The sequence below is a fragment of the Plectropomus leopardus genome, chromosome 12, assembly GCF_026936395.1.
Source record: "Plectropomus leopardus strain MGB_pleo_1.0 chromosome 12, ASM2693639v1, whole genome shotgun sequence".
Taxonomy (NCBI): Eukaryota; Metazoa; Chordata; class Actinopteri; order Perciformes; family Serranidae; genus Plectropomus; species Plectropomus leopardus.
The window spans coordinates 14,732,452-14,749,299 of record NC_142187.1 but is presented as its reverse complement, the minus strand read 5'-3'; the positions used below and the strand labels follow the sequence as shown (position 1 = coordinate 14,749,299).

General features: G+C 40.5%; 1 protein-coding gene across 1 annotated transcript in view; it reads left to right on the top strand.

Annotated features, from left to right (window-relative positions):
• Positions 1-16,848, top strand: part of apoltp (apolipoprotein lipid transfer particle homolog) — a 47,722-nt gene that overhangs the window by 3,642 nt on the left and 27,232 nt on the right. The window contains exons 8-35 of the mRNA XM_088085361.1: positions 77-216; positions 685-788; positions 1,758-1,923; positions 2,148-2,330; positions 2,439-2,591; positions 2,911-3,055; positions 3,787-3,945; positions 4,134-4,252; positions 4,341-4,553; positions 5,369-5,527; positions 5,642-5,826; positions 5,924-6,106; positions 7,556-7,647; positions 8,400-8,569; positions 8,687-8,840; positions 8,920-8,996; positions 9,096-9,276; positions 9,380-9,535; positions 10,710-10,843; positions 10,954-11,112; positions 12,113-12,296; positions 12,399-12,610; positions 12,767-12,955; positions 14,449-14,591; positions 14,757-14,916; positions 15,030-15,113; positions 16,225-16,362; positions 16,640-16,756. Coding sequence (XP_087941487.1) covers positions 77-216; positions 685-788; positions 1,758-1,923; positions 2,148-2,330; positions 2,439-2,591; positions 2,911-3,055; positions 3,787-3,945; positions 4,134-4,252; positions 4,341-4,553; positions 5,369-5,527; positions 5,642-5,826; positions 5,924-6,106; positions 7,556-7,647; positions 8,400-8,569; positions 8,687-8,840; positions 8,920-8,996; positions 9,096-9,276; positions 9,380-9,535; positions 10,710-10,843; positions 10,954-11,112; positions 12,113-12,296; positions 12,399-12,610; positions 12,767-12,955; positions 14,449-14,591; positions 14,757-14,916; positions 15,030-15,113; positions 16,225-16,362; positions 16,640-16,756 — 4,259 coding nt within the window. The remainder of the gene's footprint in view (positions 1-76; positions 217-684; positions 789-1,757; positions 1,924-2,147; positions 2,331-2,438; positions 2,592-2,910; positions 3,056-3,786; positions 3,946-4,133; positions 4,253-4,340; positions 4,554-5,368; positions 5,528-5,641; positions 5,827-5,923; positions 6,107-7,555; positions 7,648-8,399; positions 8,570-8,686; positions 8,841-8,919; positions 8,997-9,095; positions 9,277-9,379; positions 9,536-10,709; positions 10,844-10,953; positions 11,113-12,112; positions 12,297-12,398; positions 12,611-12,766; positions 12,956-14,448; positions 14,592-14,756; positions 14,917-15,029; positions 15,114-16,224; positions 16,363-16,639; positions 16,757-16,848) is intronic.

Genomic DNA, 16,848 nt, shown 5'->3' with positions numbered 1-16,848 from the left:
TTTTGTGGTCACCTTAAGCAGCTGTACAGTTTCACAGACATGGACCCTAATGTTCTCCTTAATGCTCTCCATGCAGATACCTTAACTTCTGGTGTGCAAACTGGCCTGCAGTTTGAGGACGAGGGTGCTGCCAGGCCAGGAAAAGCCAGAGTGTGGACTCCCCAGCAAGTCGGTCAGACTGTCAGGATTTTATGTAGCCTCAGCGACCCACAAGTGGTACGTGTCGATAGGTTCCTGTCAGATTTTAACAGCATTTATCTGTAAAAAACACTTAAGTGCCTTAAACTTAGATGCTACAGTCCTTTTCAACAAACGAATATGTCACTTTTAAGTAGCCTGTACCCAGCCAGACCACTGTTGGTTTATTTGTGTTTATACTGACTTCCCCTGAGGCTTTGCTGCATATCATACACAGAAGGCCAGTCAAACCTCATCTGGCAGCCTTCATCAGTCTGTTTACATGGGAGGTGTTTAAAAGGGGCAGTCAGACCCAGAGCGCGACACACTGTGATATAATTTCTGTGTGGAGATCGGGTGACTGATGGGATGAAAATGTGTGTTCACAGTTCTGTAGGAGGCGATTGGTTCTGGCTGAGCAGAAATATTTTTGAGAAACTGGAAATTTCATTAGTTTTATGATGCCTTTAATGTAAGTCCATATATATGTTTTGGATTTGCTCCTAGGTATCACAGGAGTTCCTTCAACTGGCTTTCCAGCTGAGAGGTTTGACTCTCACGGAAATCAAGACACTTTGGCAAGAAGCGTCTTTTAAGTGCCGCAATGACTGGTCAGTATTTCGTCAGTGTTTCGTCAGTGCGCATTTCCACACTCAGTATAGTTAATATAATATCTTGTGCTATCAGTAAATTTGATTAAAGTTGAATGGGCTCTTATTCATTTGTTATAATTATAAAATGTCTCTGGCTAAGTCAACAAGTAAACAAACGTCAGTCTGTGTGGGACAAGGATGTCTTACACAATCCCCTCCCTAAATTAATTAATTAATATTCCTCTTTCCTGTAGTGCTATTTATCATTCTAATTTGTTTTATTATGAGCTGCCAAATACTACTGCTAACAGTATCACCACACAGAAGGGAGCATGCATCTTCTCATGGACAAGAGGTTTTGCTTGTAACACGCCAAGATGTAAACGTTAATGGCATCCTCCTTTGTTGAGCTGTAACGTTAACTTGCTCCTTGGTGCTAGGTGAGCTAGCAATAGATGCACACTTCCCTCTATGCGGTGATATGTTTGACGGATGTAGTTTGGAAAAGAAAATAGTTCCTCCTATGAAACTGCGCCTTTCAAGGTCTGATAGGATCTTGAGTAACTGGCTTATGATTTCGAGAAAGAGGCATTGCTGTTGAGTTTTTCAAATGTATTTTTTGGCGTTACAAGTAGTTAGTTTTATAACATAAGAGAGAAGGCAGACATCTCTACAGCTGATATCTCCAACACTTGGCAGCTCACACCAGAACAAACTGGATTGATCAATAGCCCTACAGGTAATCGGAAAAAATATGCATTTTTTGATTTGGGGCTGAATTGTCTTTTTAAAGAAATAGTACAACAATCTGAGAAGATTGATTACCATCTCAATGTCTGTATGTTGAATATGAAGCTGCAGCTCGCAGTGGCTTAGCCGAGCATAAAGAGTGGAAACAGACAGTTTTAAAACATCTCATTTAACTATGACACAGTTTACATACATACAGAAGAGACTCATACTGATGCTGGGTAACTATTTGGACAGGCAGCCTTTGTTGGATGCATTACCGGCCTGTGGATCTGAAAACTGCATCATACTACTGACCGACCTAATGAGGGACAAAGAGCTGGAGGAGGAGCAGGCTAATGCTTTCCTCACCACTATCGCCCTTCTCCCTCATCCATCACCACAGATCATTCACTCCATCAATGTAGGAACCTCTTGTTGACATTATGATGACCTTGACTACTCATCAGTGCTACTATTTGTATTTACTACTGAGATGTATTAATCAAATTGATGTCAGAGATATTTAAAGATGTGTAGCTTCTGCATCCGTTCATATGAGTAAACATCCATTATTTTTAGTTCTTGTGAAAGAAACATTAGGGCCTGGAGGCTCAGTGTGTGCTCTATTTCTGCTGCCTGTGTTAGGCCTTACTGGAGGTCCAAGATGTTCAATCCAAGGCACTGTTAGCTGGATCATCTCTGATCTATCAACTGTGCCAAAGGTCTCAAGCTGCCTGTAGTGAACTTCCTCAGGTTAAGACCTTCATGCAGACGCTTGAGGAAATCCTGAAGGAGGGCTGCAAGGGAGAACATGCCACTCGAGTTAAGGTGCTTTTAGGAAGAGAAGCACACTAGGTGCACTTCACATCATGTACTGACAGTGAACCTGGTGGTATGAGCAACTTTACATATGCATATAATTTGTCACCCCAACAGCTTTTTTATGCACTGAAATCAGTGGGAAACACTGGTCTGTCCGCCCCGATCTTTATTCCTCTGCTAAACTGCTTCATGCTCGGCCACTCAACTGCTCTGGAGCTAAGACTTGCTGCCATTCAAGCCTTCAGACGCTTTCCCTGCACAGCTGATGTGAGTTGATTCTGAAACAAATTCTTCATTCATTTGCAACATGTGTCTCTTACATATTATTTTACTGAATTTGTGGATAAACAAAGCCTAATACATATATAACTGAAAGTACGTTGGAAGGACACTAATCCTGTACCTATTGATTGATTTAAAGTCACTGTTCACTTTCAAGAGAAGGTTTAGTAACTCAAATGTTAATATAACAAGTCTTCATATCACAGAGACTACCTTTTTAATTGATTCATGATGAGTTGAGGTGGAGGTGAAGAGGTGATTGGCGGTCTAACATCAGTGACTGACAGCAGTTTCCTTCCTTCAGAGGTCTGTGCTGTTGCAGCTGTACAGCTCCTCCCAGGAGGATCCCGAGGTCAGAATTGCTGCATACCAGCAGCTCATGCGATGCTCCGATCAGGACGTGTTTGAAGTGGTGAAGACCACACTGAGGAAGGAGACCTCCAGCCAAGGTTTGATTCAAACCTCTGTCGTTTATAAGGGATGCTCATAGCAGTTTCCCCAAATAAATAAGTGCTCTGCTGCTCGTGATCATATTTCTGCTTGCGGCGTCAAACAGGTGAAACATTCTTTATTGCAGCGACTTTTACATTTATTTTCTTTATCTTTGAGTTGTGGTGCTGTACCAGGGGTCTCAAAGCTGGCTGCAGTTGTTTCATTATACAAAGCTGATGATCCATGTTGTTTTTCTAATTATAGGGTAATTTCAACTCTACCATGTTTACCATGTTGGATTCTTGTTCACTGAAATTCCAACTTTAAAAATATTACTCCAATTACATGATAAAATCTCTCTTGCACTTGATAATAAACTATATATTTGTACTAAATTTCTTTATATATTCAAAGCATTTGCTGCAGTGAATCACCTTTTACAGGGGCATGGTTTTCTGGACTCAGCAATTGTATAGCTAAAAGATTATATTTGTAATAGAGAGCAGTGTGTTAAGCTGTTGGGTTGCCAATCTCACAAAACACAGTGAAAGCGTGGTGTGCCCCAGGGCTCCAGTCCTCAGTCGCTATTATTTCCCATTTATATAAATGATTACCAAATGTGCATAAATTGTTTCTTCCATAATATTTCTGGATTACTTAACATTGGTGGTGTCCCACTTTGTTTTTTCCAAAAAATCTTGGAAAAATCCATACCATCCCTTTAACCTTTTCTCTTGTGCGTCTTTAGTGGGCTCATATGTGTGGAGTCACCTGACTAATATCATGAGAAGCGAGGACCCCATGAAGCAGACGCTAATCGAGTCACTGCCCGACGACATCATCAGCAGAGACTTTGAAGCTGAGTTTCTGAAATACTCCTCCTATTCAGACAACACTGTTTCATCAGGTAATGGGGGCTTCGCTTTAGCTTCAAATGGTCAGAATTTTCCATAATTGCAGAAACTAACATGATCAATAGTATGTATCCACATATAGAGATAAACTAATTCATTTGTTATACCAATAAATTTATGAATGCATATAAAGATGCAGTGTGTCTACTCTGTTCCTTTTTTGCTTCTTTATTTGTTTTAGGAATGGGAATTACAAATGTGGAGACATCTTTGGTTTTCTCTCCCAAATCATTTCTACCAAGATCTGCCACTGCCAACCTGACACTATATTTCCATGGCAGAGCCCACAACCTACTGGAAGTGAGTTTGGTATCCTTTTAACTCCTAAAAGTATAGCACAGTTTAAAAAAAAATGATGCTGAATGGATGCATTTTGTTTCCAACTAAGGTGGACCTTCATGTTGAAAATGCTGAGGCACTTCTGAAGAACGTTTTTGGCCACCAGACCCATGACTCTGATGGAGAGTCTGTGGCTCAAAGTCGAAAGTCTCAGTCAAAAGAAGGCAGGAGGACAAGAAGAAAAACAGATGATGGCCATAGAGGAGAAAAAGAAAAGTGTTTATCCAGCACCAACAGTTATCTGAGCCAGGCCAGGGCCATGGTGAGGTCACTGTGATTATTGTCAGACAGCCATCTCTCCAGGGCTGCTGTCTTAGAGGGCAGCATGTTTAACATGTTAACTTGGTCGTGGGATACAAAAACCAGAGCTGTTGTACGACAGGTGGGGAGGTTTTTGTGGCAGACTTGTAGCCATTTACATTGCATTTTAGATTTTAGATGTCGGTTGGCTTGTTGTGCTGAACGTGCCCAGTTACTCAAGACAAGATCATTTGCAGACCTTGTTGTGAGAAGTTTCGTGTAGGAGCCATTTTCTTTCTACCAAAGTACACCTTCCAACCATATCACCATGCAGACAGAAGCGTGCATCTACTGTTCGCTCAGCTAGCGCCACTGAGCAAGCTAACGTTACTGCTCAGCTGAGGAGGAGGCCATTAATGTTCACATCTCTTGCAAAAGTAGATGCATGCTTACGTCTTACCACTCACAATAAAGTCCATTTATTGTCTTGAGTAATCAAGCCACGATTTCTGAAAAAAGACATTGCTGTTCAGTTTTTCTTTTTTTTGTTTTTGAATTGGTGTTTTAAGCACCACAAGCTGAGTACCATCTAGTTCCATTATATTGGAAAGAAGGTACACATCTTTATGGCCGGTATCTCTACCATTCAGCAATTCACACCAAAACAATCCAGACTGATAAACAGCACTACAGGTAAGAGGTAAAACATGTATCTTTGATAGGCGGATGAACTATCCCTTTAAAGATTTTTATTTATGTAACACTTTGCACTGAGAGAAGGTGATTTCATTAATGCTAGTCAGTTTGTAATACATGTTTTTGCCTTGTCTTTTCCAGTGTTTGGGGAGTCGCAGAACAAAGGCGAACAGGCCCAAGTGTTGGGTCGGTGTAAAGGTGTTTGGCAATGAGCTCAGTGTGTTCACATGTGAAGATCTCGACAGACAAATTGACCAGCTGTCGCTGAGCATGGCAGGACTGGCCGTCAAACTGCTCAAGGTATACTGGAGGTTTATTGTTCTCACAGTTGCTAACCTTGACTGTCTCTTCTCTGTCTGTTTACCTCCACTGATTTTCTCTCTCAATCTGCCTTCCTTCCTCTCTGTCCTCCAGGGTCATGAGGTTCAGCTGAACCACAGGGCTGTGCTGATGACAGACGAGCTGGTTTTACCGTCTCTGTCTGGTTTGCCTGTCAAACTGGGCATCAACATGACCTCCCTCCTGTCGCTGCGTTTGAAGGGCAATGTCAACTACAGGGACACTTCTCACTTCTCCCTGACTGGATACATCAAACCCAAGTAACTCTACATTACCGCACGGAACAGAGATTGCAGCTCTGACATTTGGTCTCAGACTGTGCCTTCAGTAGAGTGTAACGTCTGTCTTTATTCTCAGTGCCTACGTGGGGCTGTCTGCCAGGATGGGGGTTGATGGTGCTTTGGGTCAGGCTGCAGTGGACTGGGTCTCTGAGTTGAGGAGCTCCACCAGTCTTGATGGCAGTGTTCAGCTGCAGGAGGGGCGGGATGTCAGGGTCACAATTAACACACCAGAGGACGTCATGGACATCATCTCCCTCAGGTAAGTGTGGGCACTTATCACAAGGAGAGAGTTTACATGTATTATGTGAGCAGAAAACTATAAAAAGGCAGGGATTACGAATACATTTACTTGTGGATTTACTTGTGGAACATTTTTTTTTACATTAATAAGATTCTAATCACATAAATCTAGGTTGTAATTATAATATATATTCAGGGACATCCCCCACCCCCATCCCAATATTCAGATATGCTCAAAATGCCCCCCCCCCCAGTATTTATTCATAAAAAATCTTAATTGTAAAAAAAAAAAAAAAAACAGTTTCAAGTGATACACTGTTCAAAAGAGGCAATTCTTAGCTTTCTAATGACATCAATACTGTTTTTGTACTCTGAATATTAGACAAAAGATTTTACATGAGCCTACATAATGACTGTCAGTGAGCTATGATTTAAAAAAAAACTGCCTTTGAAGTTTGCTGTACAGCGGCTGCAAAGACATAGAGCCCGTTGACTTCTAAACTGAGAGCACATGCCTTACTCCAGGTGAATGATGAACAATACACTAAAAAGCTCAGAACACCATTATTTGTAGACAGCAAGGTCAGCGCAGGCAGCACGTTGTCTTGTTCTCTCTAGTTTACCATGCCGGTAAATTTGAATGAATTATACTTTTGTGCCCATGCTTTCTGTTAATTGAACCAAGCAATTACATTGTGGCAAATCAACCCAGATAATAATGTAGCATGTCCACACTGACAAAACTTTAATGTTACACATTAATATTTTGATGCACAGTACTAAACTGCTTAAAACTTGGCCAGTTAAACCAGGGTTAAGTTACTTAAATATTTGACATTCGCTTTTTTTCATGGCTATTAACATTATCTACAGTAGCTCTGTGTCAAAGCCTTGATTTCTCCTAGTTTTTGGATATGTTTGAAAGATAATTAAGGCAGATATTTTACAGTTTTATTGAATTTCAAATAATTAGTGATTAAAATGCTGTTTAGAGCACAATTAACTGAATATCTGTTCACTGTGAAGTCACAAATGTGTGACTAATGGTGTTCATAGGGACCATTGTAAAAGTACAAAATGGACCATTTCAATATTCAGTAACTTTTTTGTTTTTCAACATAGAAAACTCAAACCATTGCCATTATAGAGAGGGGCAGCCCGTTAACATCTGTCACAACTTTCACAGCTGTTACTTTGTTGGAAAGAGCCCTCAGAAAATCTCCTAATTCAGAGATGATAATCTTTTTTTATTCAGAAAACCAAGCCATTTTATCTCTCTTCATTAAAAAAATTTTACATTCAGCATGTTGCACTATCATGGAATAACAATTAGTTTTAGTGATAATACAATTAAATGAATTAAACACGCACAAACTGAACAAAATGGTGTCTGTTGGTGTTTGTGATGTTTCAGTTTTGCCAGTTGTTTTGAGTGGTTTTCCCAAAGAGAGTGTGTTATCTCTTTTAGCTCCAGAGTGTTTCAGCTGAGTGGAGACCACATAGAGGAGATAAAGGGGCCGAAGAGTCGAATTCAGAAGACCACATGCACACCAAAGACATGTACGTTCTCGAACAATGATGGCACTGTATGGCATCATTCATGACCCCCTGTCAGAATAGACTGCTATCTGTATAAATATATTTAAATGTGGAGTAGGTCATTCTTTCAGGTAAAAACATCTAACAGAATGGACTACTACCTGTATAATTTGGGAGTTAGTCATTGGGTCAGGTACAAATATTTATCAGAATGGACTTCTACCTGTATAAGTGGAAAGTATGTCATTCTGTCAGGTAAAAATATCTATCAGTGGAGGGTAACTGTATAAATGTGGAGTAGGTCATTTTTTCAGGTACAAGTATTTCTCAAAATGGACTACTACCTTTATAAATGTAGAGTATTTCATTCTGAGACCAAATCCATTTTTGTTCTAAGCTGTAAATATGTTTATTTTTGATTGTAAAGTTGGGCATTTTAACAATGGGCATCTACGGGAGTTGACCCGCTCTTGGAGCCAGCCCCAAGAGGCAATTTGATGAAATGCATTTCTTTGGCACTTCCTCATTGTCTTCATTTTCAGCCCTTGAGGTTGCATCTCCATATAATGGCTTGATTTTAAAAAGTGTGATTAAGAAAGTCAATTTTATTCATGTTTTATCTCTAAAGTTTGGCATAAAATTGTGTAATTATGCGTCTGATCATATATCTGAAAAACTGAAGGTCGTTTGTAATTGCTTGATCAATTGGCTAATTTCTTGCAATGATCACATGATAACACAAAAAGCGACCTTCGATGTCTGCCTCCTCATAGGGTCCAAGATGGTCGGCTGGCAGCTTTGCTCCAATGCCTCTTACCCGTCACCTGCCAGGGGTGTTTCACTTCCCGCTCCAGGACCAGTGCACCTCTCGCTCAGGCTGCTGAAGCTGGACAGAGGACTTCATTACTACCTGCTGGAGGCTGCCTACTCACTGCTCCCTCAGGTGTGAGGAAGAAAGAAATACTTACTGCTGAATTTCTTCTTTGAGGTGGTTTGATCTTTGTTCTGAGTGTTACTCTTCATCAAGTGGCTAAGAAAGTTATCCTAACTTATGTTTCAGAGAGGCACCTGGCTCCCCAGAGAGGCCTCCATCCACCTCCTCCTGGCCACACCTCAGTCGTCCATCCCCAGGGACATGTCTCTGGACCTGACCTTCAACCCTCGCAGGCTGCTGCTGAGGATTACCCATCCTCTGAAAACCATCCACATACAAGGTTGGTCACAGAGGAGCACCACAACAAACCCTCCACCTCCTGTTGAGGTTTAAGCTGATAGTGTGTTGTTTTTTCTCAGGGCAACTTGAACAAGAGAAAAACATGAAGTCAGGAAAGCTGGAGCTGTTGATTGACGGAGTTCATTATTACATCTTGGTAAGAAGGAACATTTTCCTTATTTTTTTCTGTAGGATGGATTTATCCTTAAAATGATTTTCCAGTCATTAAAGATGTTATATATTGTGTCATCATTAGGGTGTGGTCGACACTCAGACCTTCCTTTCAGAGCAGAGAACGAGCTATCACCTTGAAGCAAAAATGGCCGCTGATGGACATCCCATGATCCTCTTTGCTAATGTCACTCGTGGACTGGGCAGGAAGACCAGCTTCTCTGCCACTGTAAAGAATGTGTTCAGAGAAACTGCATCACTCTCAGGTACCGACACAACCAAACTACATGCATGCATTATCTCTAAAAGAACTAGTTTTATATTCAACATATACATTAATTTATCAGTATTCATCATTACTCACATCAGTGGCCCTGGAGCGCAGGCGGGATGGCAGCAACAGGCAGTACTCTGTGGAGGCGGAGCTCCTGTTACCCGGTGTGGTTGGTACCAGGATGCTGGGACTGATGGAGCAGAAGGGCTCACTGTGGAGCTCCGCACTTAGGCTCAGATATGGTCTGGGAGGTGAGTGACTTAAAATTGTATATTGTAAAGTTTTTATGCCACAAGGCGGTTAACGCTGCTGCTCATACAAGTAAATGCTAAAAAGTAAAGAAACAAAACCACATAGAAGCTTACTGATAGCGCTGCTCTATCCCGCAGGTTGATTTAGTCATTTGCAGAGGTTAGGAAGTATTTTCTGTGATACAGTGATACATTTGGGAAAAACAACTGACTATCACACATCCAGTTTATAACATGGACTCTCACAATCAAGGATGCTAGGATCCTAGGCTGAATCCAAATGTTCACCCTCCAAATGTCCACTTGCGGACTTGAGCCCTCACGGACTTCAGTCATACGCTCTGTGACGTGTTCTCTGTCATCACGTAAAGTCTGTGAGGGCAGGGACTGCAAGCTGCTGATAGATAAGCCTCAAGTCTGATTTACTCGTTGCCGTGGAAATGTAAAAATGACAACGACATTCATTTCCATGGTGATCACTTCTGTCATATTCTGTCTGCTCATTAGTCCCTGCAGATAACAAGATGTAAATCCCATGTATAGGCTTTTTTGTGACTGAACAAAATATTATTCACACTTTCCTATACAACATATAGGCTACACGTATTTGTCGTGATGTGGTTGAATATTATTTCTGGCCTAAATTATTCACGGAACATTTTAAGATAGTCATTTCTCGTAAATTTGTTTTGTTTTTTGGTAGACCTTTGGAAAAAATTAGAGTGTCATGTGCATATTGCTTTGAACTGTGGGTTAATAACTTGAGAAGTCCAGTGAAGTCTGCACCCCAAGCAAAGTCTGCAGAAAGTCTGCTTGAGGCCGCTTGTAGATCAGATGAATTGTGTCTTTGAACAGCTCTCAGCACTTGTGAATCTTGTGAGTGCGCCCGCAAAGACCAGAGATTTGGATTCAGCTCTACTTCTTTGAGAAGCACCGAGTGTCACAGTATAACAAACATGTTCTTATTTAGAAAGAGATATTGCTGTTGTGTTGTTAAAATGGCATTTGTACATAATCACCATAAAGGAAATGCATTTGAGCCTTATTGACTTCCCATCAGTCTACAAAAAATGAACCTGTTTACATTTGGAGAAATTGCTCAGTTTTCCAGTAAATTTCTCACTTTCAGGGAGAATATGTGGACCACAAATATTGACCCTTGACCCCTATACAGGTGATGCCCGGCACCTGCGTCAGGAGTGCTACATGTCTCAGAGACTCCGGAGTGAGAGGGACTCTAACCTCACATACATCATGAGAGCGGATCATGAATTCTACTGCTCCAACACGGCTCCTATAAACCACAAGGTATCATCCACGCTTATGCTGCTGATTTCCAGCTTCTGAGATGGATTCATTTCTAGCTGGAAGAAACAGGTAACTGAGCTCTGCGGTTTCTCATTTCTGTGTGTCTGCAGATCCACCTCAGGCACGAGGAAAGCCCCATCCACATTAAATCATCCCTGGACATGAGCTATGGCAAACACTGGGATGAGATTAACAACAAACGCACACTTCTGCTGAGCCAGTCCTTCAAAAACCAATCCACACAAAATCATACCAGCTACATACTGGAGGTAAACAGAGCTACATCTGTGATGGCTCAAAAGAGTTTGTGTTCCTACACATAAATATATTTCTAAATGCATTGGTTACTGTGCGATAATCCCTGTATTTACATTATTAAAGGGAAATTTACTGATTTTCAACAAGCTTTGTATCAAAACAATGTGGGTAGTATGTGTTGAAAAAGTGTGGTAAACTTCCCTCCATCTAACCAGTTTCGTAGATATTCCTCCTTTCTCACCTTTCAATTATGTTATTTATGTAATTTGTAGGAGTTTCACCGGTGCTCGGGCTGTTGCTGGAATTACAGGCTGTACTTTGACATTTCCCACCACCCATGCCACAAACGTTACGGACAAAGAGTATACAGCTGATTAGGAGTTTCCTGCCCCTCTCTCTCTTTCTCTCAAACTTGGACTGAAATCTGATCAAACGGCAAAACTAGGTAGTGCTGATCGAATATAAATCAAGACTGTGTTACTGCACTGCCTATTTCTGTCCTAAAATGTTTCCAGAAACATATTTTAACGCTCGTTTTAGCTGTAATATCAAGAGTTTGTGTACAGGAAGTGGGCATCATACTTCTTCCTGCAAAGTAAAAATGGAGGCCAAATAAACAGTGATCAAACATTGAAACTAAGCAGCGCTGATCAAATATAACCATGCATATTTCTCGCCTCAAATGTTTTTAGAAACATGTTTTAGCTTACAGTTTAACTGTAATAAGAGATTGCCGGCCGCCATTATTTCACTTGGACCAGTACATATTTCATCATCCACGAGCAGGAGCGTCTGGTCTGGTGCGATGCATTCTCGTAGTTGTAGGTTTTCTACCTCTTGAGTCAAAGCGTCCTTTTTTTCTGTCTCGTCTCTGGTCATGTAGCGCCAATTTCAATAGTATTTGCATCTTTCTACTGCAATGACGGCCACGTTTTATGAGATGACTCTCTTGATGTTGTTGATGAAGTGCATTTTTTTCTTTATCCACTATTCACTCTTGTGTTATTCCAGTTCAATCTCCAGGTGCCAGAGAAGAATTTAAACTACAGGACTCAGCTGCTGCACTCTCACTTGAGACAGCCTGGATCTGAGAGCAGCACTCACCTTAAAGTCAACTACAACAACCTGATGCCGCTGGTGGCTGGATTACACTGGAAAAGCCCCCCAAGGGACACCCAACAAAAAAAATGGGAAGGTAAAATGGATATATTTAATGATATAAAGTTGTTATTGGTTGGAGTCTAACCGGACAGTGAGACAGTGGTCAGCAGCATGTCTCTTTCATTGTCACTATCAGGCACATTTAACATGGACACGCCGTGGCTGTACATCTATTCTGCCCACAAACTGAGCCAGCACCAACGCCACACGTTCCAGCTCACCTCAGAGCTGACAGCCAGCAAGTGGCTGACCATCCGTAACCTCATGCTAGAAGGTTTCTACAAGGACAGGGGCAGAGAGAGGGAGGCCCGTCTGGAGCTCTACACACCAGCTACCACCTACATCCAAGTAAGGAGAGGAGCGAGAGGCTATTAGTATTTTATCATTTAACTCAGGGAAAATTGTTTTCATGATGGGGATTTTATTTGTTTGCACCAATTAGGAAAATCGTGCTGCAAAATGTATACATTTGCATACCTTTTGCAACGTCTCTGTCTATCCCAGGCTGGTGGGTGGGGCGTGGTGGGGAAGCGCAGTGTTAAGGCCTCCGGCTCACTGAGCTCCTTGTGGACTCCTCCTTTGAGAGGAGACGTATCTCTGGAGACCTCTAAATTCAGCCACACCCTGCAGATGGCCTCCACCTACGGCAAGCACAACGTCAGCATGGCTGCTGCCCTGAACACCGTGGATAAGGTTGGTGGCGACATTGTGCCGTGTCTGCGGATTTGGTGTTAAAGGGTGGACCCTAGTTTCTTGTTTGTGTTGAAAAAAACGAATGGTAACAACAATTTTTACAAATTGGTCCAGTATTGTGTGAGGTCACTACAGCCGGCAGCTGCACAACAGGCTGCAATGTAACCACTCATGCCATTTGTGCTGTCAATGTGCGTCCACTAAAAGTTTTTGTTTTTACCACTGACAGGCTCAAATTGTTATTATAACTGTCTGACTTTATACCAAGGATCCCTACAGAGATAGACCCTGTTGTTAAAAGAGTAACATCTTTTTTGTCTAACCAGAAACAACCCCAGAATCACATCGCCAAACCAACCACACTCTATGTAAATACACAGTCATTTTAAAGTGTATAGAGCCGGAATATTTTCACATCTAACTGGTTGAATTAAGGATTTATTTAAACCAACCAGAGTAGGCGAATGCTGGACCAGTGGAAAGACAAACCTGGCTTTTGTGAATTTTATTTTTTTTCTGTCGACTTTAATTGAAGTGTTTTACAGTGATAAAATTGATAAATTGCTGTCAAACAATTAATTTATTTAAACAGCAATTAATCGCAGAATTTCAATAGTTAATTGCAATTAATAGCATTTTTAATAGCATGTTTTCAATTCCATTGTTTTGCATTACAAAACAGTATTAAGGCATACTGACTGAGTGAAGCAATTCTTACCAGACTGTCTTGATTAGGAATCAGATGACAGCAAAAAACTGCATGGAACAAGCAAAAAAAGGGGATTTCTATAAAGGGAAGAGGTATGGCCTAATACCTATTGAACCAATTTTCATTCAGATATCCTGAGGTCAGAGGTCAACAGATCCCTTTGAAATGGCCATGCCATTCTTCCATTGCCAAATATTAATTTAACTTTGAAGTATTATTCTGCTCCTAGCATGACAGTGTTCTAGTTTCTGATGATACTAGAATCATCCCTGTAGCTTTAAAACTCAGCCCGATACAGCCTCTTATAGACAGAAATGTTGGCCAGTGATTAAAAATAATTAAATATTTTAAATACAGACCTTAATCGCATCACGATTAATGCGTTAACGCTGACAGCCGACGGCTTATTTAAATGGAGTCTGGTGGGGCTGTGTCTGGTTACGGAAAAGGGATCTTACTCTTTAATATAAAGGTCTATCTCTCTGTCATCCTTTTTATAATGTTATCAGACACTTCAAATTACGACCTGAGCCTGTCAGTCGTAAAATAAGTACTTTTTGTAGGCACACATTGGCAGTGCACAAATGTCGTAAATCGTTGCATTGCAGCCTGTTTGGCGTCTGTCAACTATCCCTTAATACTGGACCAATTTAAAAAATCTCCATGACTCGCTTAGAAAAAAAAAGAGAAAACATGGTCAAGGTTGAAAAATACCGAAATTACCCTTGAACCCTTTTACCCTGTATACACACATTACAGAATGTCTGTCTACTTACTTTTTAAGAATTTAAAAAAGAGGCAAGCGATAGTGAAGATGACCTTCTCAAAGCCGAAGAGTGAGTCCACAGAACTGGAGTTTGAGGGAGTGGTAGAGGAGCTGAAGAAGGACAAGAAGATGTATCAGAAGACGGCGATGCTCCAGCTCAGGTCTGTGCCTCATTCTGATTGCGTTGTTATGAATCTGTTATTTTAAAGTATAACAGAGTATTAAAATACATATAAAGTATTTTAAAATGTTTGTGATTTTAATGCAGTAAAAAACAATGATAGTGAGAGCACTGCTGACTTTAATAGAGACACCATATCGCACAGACAGCCCTTTCAGACCTTCCCCCAGACTCTCGTTCTGCGGGAGACTTTCACTGTCGACCTTCTCAAAGGCCTCTACATCCTGCAGTCGAAAGCTAGTTTCCATGTCAACAAAGAGGTCATTCACACCCTCACCCTTGGCTACCAGCCACCGAGCCCGTTTGTAAGTTTAGTTGATTTATTAACTTAACATATGGTACTTAAACATAAACTGAGGGAGTATTCAATCACTGTATTCTGAGATTTTTATTTTTTGTGGCACTTGTTCATATTTAGGTTTGTTCTGCACTCATCCATCCTTTCAGCTCTGACATTATTCCATCAGACTCAGAAATCTGTGTGACCGTAACCAGCAACAAGGTGAGCTGCCAGTTTTTAGTATTTAAAACACTGATTTAAAAGACACTAATATTAATTGCAAATCTATTTCAACATCATTTTAGCTCCACAGACAAACATTTTTTAAACTTATTATTTTTTTAAACTTCAATTCTGGCCCTTGTCTCAGTACCTCAAATCATCCAAAATGGCACTAACTGATAATGAAACTACGAGTCCCATCTCCTTTGTACTAGTTTTAAAGATTACTAAACAGTAAGCACTTTAAATCACTCACAAAAGATGCACAACAGGCACTTTTGAATGTTCTACGATTTCTTAATATTGTTGTCTTTTATTTATTCTAACTTGTATGTATAGTTTTGAGGACTGAGGGAGCCAGAGAAGACATTTTATTGAATTTGAATGCAAAATTTTACTTTTTAGTGTATATGACAATAAACAAGCCTTTTTATACTTTGTATTAACAAACATTTTGGTGATCCGAACACAAGTGGACAGCAGAGACACATCACACTTCGCACCTGTGTCTATCGTGCATCTCAAGCTGACCACTTGTGATTAGATTTGGTTACTGTCTGGGCCGCTTCCACCACATGCATAGTAATTACGTCCACACTCTCACAATTGTTGTAACACAGGCAAGTTATAGAGCGTAAGCAGGCTGTCACCTAAACAACCACCAAGTCCTGCATTGATGACGTAGTCCTCGTAGTCTGAACCTTGACAAGAGGTTGAGTGATCGGATCGCAGTGTGTCTTGGTGGTCATGTTCGTTTGTAATCGGATAACCCAAAACGCATTAATACCATGTTTAAACAGGCTTAAACTAAAACAATGTTTTGACATATATGACACACGTAAATTACAAATTGAATTGCCGGGAAATTTGTATAAAATCATACACATAACGTGCAGAATTTCGTGAGAATTTAATTAAGCAATTAATTAAAATAATTAATTGCAATGGTGTGTGGGATTTGAATATTCTATTCAGTTTGTTTGTGAAATACTTGATTTGATGTCAAAACCTGGAAAATGTGTAACCTAAGTTATATTGTGTTGATGGAGGATCTGGGGAGATATTGGGAATATTGGTGAATCTAATGTTTGATTTATATGCTCCCTTTCAGACCCAGAAAGGTGTGCAAGGGAGGTTACGTGTCGGTAGCAAAGAGAGAATGACTTTTTTCGGACAAGTTCAGTTAAACCCTTTGAACTCAAGTCACCAAGCGATAAACGTCAGAGCCAACTTCACTCATCAGCTGCAGGTAATCTGGCCTCTCTACTCAGAAAACATTTTATTAATACATTTTATTCATGGGCGCCTTTCAGGACACTCAGAAACAACAATAACAAAAAGTTAAACAATATATAAATATATCATATATAATAATATGTGTTTTACTGATAAAACAGTTGATTTGATTGATGTACAGTATGATTGCAGTCAGCAGTGTAACAAGTAATGTAAACCCACTTCCAACAGCGTACCGTGTAGTTTACAGTAGAAAAGGCCAAACTTGTGACCTGTTATTACTGTTACAGCTGCAGCTCCCCTCCTCCGCTATAGTGGAAGGAAATGTATGTTGGTCCCCCAAAAACAACAGTGACTTTGATTATCAGGCCACAGGGAAACTGAGAGTAGAGCGACAGGAGTGTCAAGTGAGTGAAAACCAACTCAACATTTAATTATTGCATGTTTAATCATCAGCATTCCTGATGAATTTATAGTGTGATTTTTTTTTTTTATTTTA